General features: G+C 37.7%; 1 protein-coding gene across 1 annotated transcript in view; it reads left to right on the top strand.

The window, feature by feature from the left end:
- Positions 1–3578, top strand: part of adam12b (ADAM metallopeptidase domain 12b) — a 94088-nt gene extending 90510 nt beyond the window's left edge. The window contains exon 23 of the mRNA XM_088635102.1: positions 237–3578. Within this exon, the coding sequence (XP_088491228.1) occupies positions 237–294 (58 nt within the window). The 3' untranslated portion in view covers positions 295–3578. The remainder of the gene's footprint in view (positions 1–236) is intronic.
- Positions 3579–5016: the final 1438 nt, after the last annotated feature.

Genomic DNA, 5016 nt, shown 5'->3' on the forward strand with positions numbered 1-5016 from the left:
GGCTTTAGGGATTCAAAACAATGTTTCTGTCTACCAGCACCTTTGCTGTTCACCTTTAGAAATCAAAAGAAATAAGTATTTTATAAATGTCTGGTATATACACACACTTGAAAAAGAAACTTTAAGCTGTGCTTTTGTTCTTTTGACAGACTATTTCAATCCATGAGAAAGGGCCTGTCACCGTAGTTACCAGTATTCATATTAAACTAGATTCTTTTGTTATTTTCTACTTTCAGACCTGCTCCCAAGCCTCCAAAACTGCCCAAGCCCGTCAGTGTCCCACATGTGAAGTAGAAGGGAAACACCCATGAAACCCATCTACAGATGAAGACACAAATTTGCACTAAACACAAGTTGATCCTCTTGGGTTTTTATAGAAACTTTAAACACGGTGGGTGTCTCTGTGTTTGACTGAAAGGGACTGAGCTGACCCCTTGGCGCTCTGCCTCAGATAGGTGCTATGAGTCCTTGCTCAGGTACTTGTAAATTATTTGATCTGTATTTATTACAACGCGGTGCACTGTGGTAGACACTTTTGACAGCTACATTTGTGATTATTTTTAAAGCAAATTCTGTTGTTTTGCACCACAGCTGAGGGAGTATTTTACTTTCCTTAGTGGTTTTATAATGAGTGTAGAGAGCAAAAAGAAAAAAAGATGTCTAGCATTTTACAATAAAACAAGAGCGTGATTAAGTGAAGCAATGCTGTGGACAGAACTGGACTCTCATTTTACAGACATGGACGTCTGTAGGAGTATTAAAGGGAAAAATTTGAGCTTCTTACTTGATGAAAAATAACTCTTATCTTTGCTGTTTTAATTTTGTCGGACAGTATTTAAGGTAATAAAAAACTGGGTACAACTATGGCTCAAAAAGCACATCACAGCATACAGGGCCTAATAAACCACTTGAACTGTTCTTGACTTATTCAGCAACCTCTAAAGAGAGATTTTAGTATGAAGTATGCTTATCAAACTGTTTTGGTGGGATTGATGAAATAGGAATTCAGATCTTTAAATGAAAAGCAAAAAGGTACAGAAACACAATCAAGTATTAAGATGAAAACAACGGTCAGCATGTTCAACCAAAGCTGTCGTCATATCTGCTTTCCCTCAATTATAAATGCGGACATACTGAACTACTCTGTGTTGTTACCTCCACCCGATTAGGAATTACCAGTTGTGTGTTTTTCACTTCTTGACTCATGGCTACAAACCCTGCAACCGCACACAGGAGAGAATGAGGGAGTGTAGGTAGACCACTCCAAATGAGGGAGTTCAGGTAAACTACTCAAACCCACATTCGAGCTGCTCATTTTCTAACACATCACACGCATCACAGCCCCGTACCAGAGGTTCAGGGCCAAGAGGAGGAGCGGTGCATCCTTCACCGACAGCATCGCAAGGCAGCAAGCGCCCAGGAGGCCGCAGGGTTTCGCTGTGTCACTGACAGTCAACCGTAGTCGACTAATCCCGTCCTACCTCTGGCAGCGCTCAGCAAATTGTGTGCCATGACTCGAGGAAGCCTGGTCACAGCCTCAGCCTGTGCTCAGTGAAGATGTTACTGGTTGAGCAGAATACAGGACTGCTGGCTTCTTATTGCATCAGCTTGACAGATACAGCTGTACAGCCTTGACTGCAGACACATAACCCATTTTTTTGTGCATTTAAGACATAGATCGAATGGCCTTGCAGCAATAGGATTTGTCTAAAATTTGTTTGCGCTGACAGATTAATTATATTCCTCATCACTGCGTTAACAAGGTATGGGCATGCTTATCTGGCACCCCTGCTGGAGCAACCCTCAGTCAATGCTCCTCAGGATTTAGATTTTATTGTCTGCTAGCTGTCTTCCCAGAAAGAACACTTAGCTTTTCCAGGAATAACAGCATCTTTTACATTAGGGCTAGGAAAGGAAAAAAAATCCAGGGATTTTCAGAACTGTGCTCTTGTTGGCCTGTTGTATATCTGCTGTAAAGCTGTCTTGATCTGTGCAAACGTCCTAAATTATCCTTCTCCTATATACCAATATGCAACACCCTAAGGAATAAACATAGGCAAGAGTTCTTGATGATCTGAGTCCAGCAACTCCTTTGTATAAATTAATATATAGTTAAGTGAATCTATTATTTACGATGGTGTAAGTGGTACAGGGGAAGCTAAGGATTTTGCTGTCAAAGTCAGATTTGTAAAGCTACTAAAAATGACCTGAGAAATGGGCTCTCTCCTGTAAGTGTTTTTCTCACCAGGTGTTTGTGAAATCAGTGGCACAGTACACATACATACAATAAAATGCAATTGGCTAGACTGTTCGTGCTATTCTCTATTCAACACAGATGCTTGTATTAATCACTTCAATTAAAGACATTTATTTAAGAGTAAACGTACTTTATAACCACTCTTCTCAGTCACCAGTTCTTCCCACAAACCATTGTGATAAAGAAAATAAACCAGGATTTTGGCTGATAGTAAAATACCATTAGAATGCAAGCAACAGCAGTGGAAGCATTGCCTTTCAGCATTTATCAAGCAGCTGTAAATGGATCCAAAGAAAACAACCAAAACACAAAGCCAATGATGTGAGAATAAAATCAATCTCTACAATAACGTTGTTTTAAAACACCAGTAGGTCTTGCATTAAATACATAATAAAACAATAGATATATGCTCCTTTGAGAGCTGCTCAAAGTAAAACAAAACAACTGGTCATGAAAAGATTTTTATCTTATCTTGTTTTGCCTAAGAATGAAGAGCACTACAGCAAGGATATGATGAATTATCTTTTTCCTGTTTTTTCCTGGAATTGCAAGACTGCACAGCTCCTCCAGGAAGTCTTCAAGAAAGGGTGGAGACATTAGACTAGTGAGGACCCTCTTGTCTACTTGTTACAACTGTGTGCTTTAAGTAAATCAGTTTCTTACAAAATGTCTGGAAGAAATCAAAATGTTTGATTTTACTCTCAATATAAAACAGACTGTACCCTTGAATCTACCAAGAATGGTATGAGCCAAACTTTATCATTGAAAGCAACAGTTATCTCTTTAACAACATTTAAGTCCTGACAAACATGCCCCTGACCATTCTTCAACCATACCTGTAAAATCTGTGCAAAGTACTATTAAGACTGTCTAAATGAATGCTAGTTATACTGTGATTAGGAAAATGCTTTAAAAACTTGAAAACAGAAGAGCTTGAGGGAACAGGCTCTCTGCGCATAATAACTTTATGGCTGAAGACACTTGATGCTAGATTTCCTTAATAAAGCAATGGCTGTTCAGCTTCAGTTTCAGCAAGGTGTCATTTGAGTGGCAATTCACACTATAAATGAAATAAAAGGTGTGAGACATGGATGAATCTTTAAGTAAGCTGGATTTGCATTTCAAGGGATCCTTTCATCATTTATTCTCTTCTGCAAGGCTATATTGTATCTGAAGAGATTGAGTTTCACAGTCTAGTCCTGGGTTAGTCAAATACCAAGCCTTCTAATCCTTCCCATCTGCAGGGCTTCACTACAGCTAGATTCATACAAATATATCACATAATTAATTATCAGTTGCTTAAAACCAGTTAAAAATACAATTTGACCAAAGTCCTGCAGGGAGGTCTAGTATTTCACTATGCCTATTGCTTACTCCCTGTACTCCATACCACATCTTCCTGGTACTTGAGCCCCCTTAGTCTTCTGGGTTTTGTTCTACCTAGGTATTTTGTTGATTAATTTAATTCTTAATGGGATTAATAATTGGCTTCTGTCATTGTTTTCTATTTCTGAAAAGCTGCAAATTTCAAATAACAATTTAATAGCTTTCTCTAAAAATCTACAGTTTAATTCTCTAAAACATACTGATAAAAATGTAGAGTTGAATTAAGCAAATTATTAGTGCAGGCAGGTTCTTAGCCAGAATGAAAACCAGAAGAAACTGTCTCTCTAGGTCCCGGATCTATACTTTGGCCCATAGGACTGCTTGACTTCCTTGACCTGCTGGAGGAGTGAGTGCACACACCTGATAATGTGTTGCAGCTCAGATGCTTTGAGAAGCCTCAAGACCACTGTCTATGTGCTACTAGATCCCTGCTTTTGTTAGGTTTACTAACAATGTACATTGTACCTTCACAGTAGGGGTCATCATATTTCACGTATTATGATCTTTAAAGAAACCTTAAAAGTGTTTCACCGGTATGAAAGCTTGTTTAGAGCAAGACACAATTTCAGCCTCAATCTGAAGAAAAGTTGTTTTCACAACATAAGCCCAGCCCAGTGCATGTTTGTTTGGTGTCCTCAGTAATCATTACAGCAGTTTTCACTGTTACAACCTATGCTGAACTGAAGGTTCACCTATTCTCAACCTATCCAACCTACCTATAAACTTGCTTGAGTCAGTTATAATACAATTTTTCTTCTTTGTTTTGTTGTAGTCAAAATGTATCTCATAAGATAAAAAGTTTAACCACTACATCTTTTTTTCTGCAATACCTTCTTGAAAAAAAATTACATAATTGCTATTTTGTGTACTTTGCCATTTATGAAGCCATATTACTGCTTTTTGTAAATATGATCAGCATTATTCTGAACTGTACTTTTTGCTATTTACAGGTGTTACTGGTGAACATCTTTTTGACCAATTTAAAACAAAAAATCTTTGTATAATATGTATTCAATAAATATGTAAGAAAAGTAATATGATGTTTTGAGTTATTGTATACATTTCAAGCACTGACAGTTGGAAAAAGTCTTAACAATGTTAGTATTCATTTTAACCCAAGAAATGTATTGCCATTGTAGTGTTTCATTTTAAAAATAGTGTAGTGTTTCCTTTCAATATCTGATTTACTGCCAAATCCTTTATTTCCTTTTAATCAAAAACACTAGAGCTGGTGCATTCTTTTCACAATCAGCACATGTAAAATCAGTAGATAGGAGAGAGACTGATCTTGGTGTGAATGTTATGCACTCTGTAGACTGTAGTTCTCAGATAGCTGTATTGTGGAGCAGGGGAGTGAAATTACAATGCTACTG

The sequence above is a fragment of the Lepisosteus platostomus genome, chromosome 6, assembly GCF_059453375.1.
Source record: "Lepisosteus platostomus isolate fLepPlt1 chromosome 6, fLepPlt1.hap1, whole genome shotgun sequence".
In the NCBI taxonomy this organism is placed as follows: domain Eukaryota; kingdom Metazoa; phylum Chordata; class Actinopteri; order Semionotiformes; family Lepisosteidae; genus Lepisosteus; species Lepisosteus platostomus.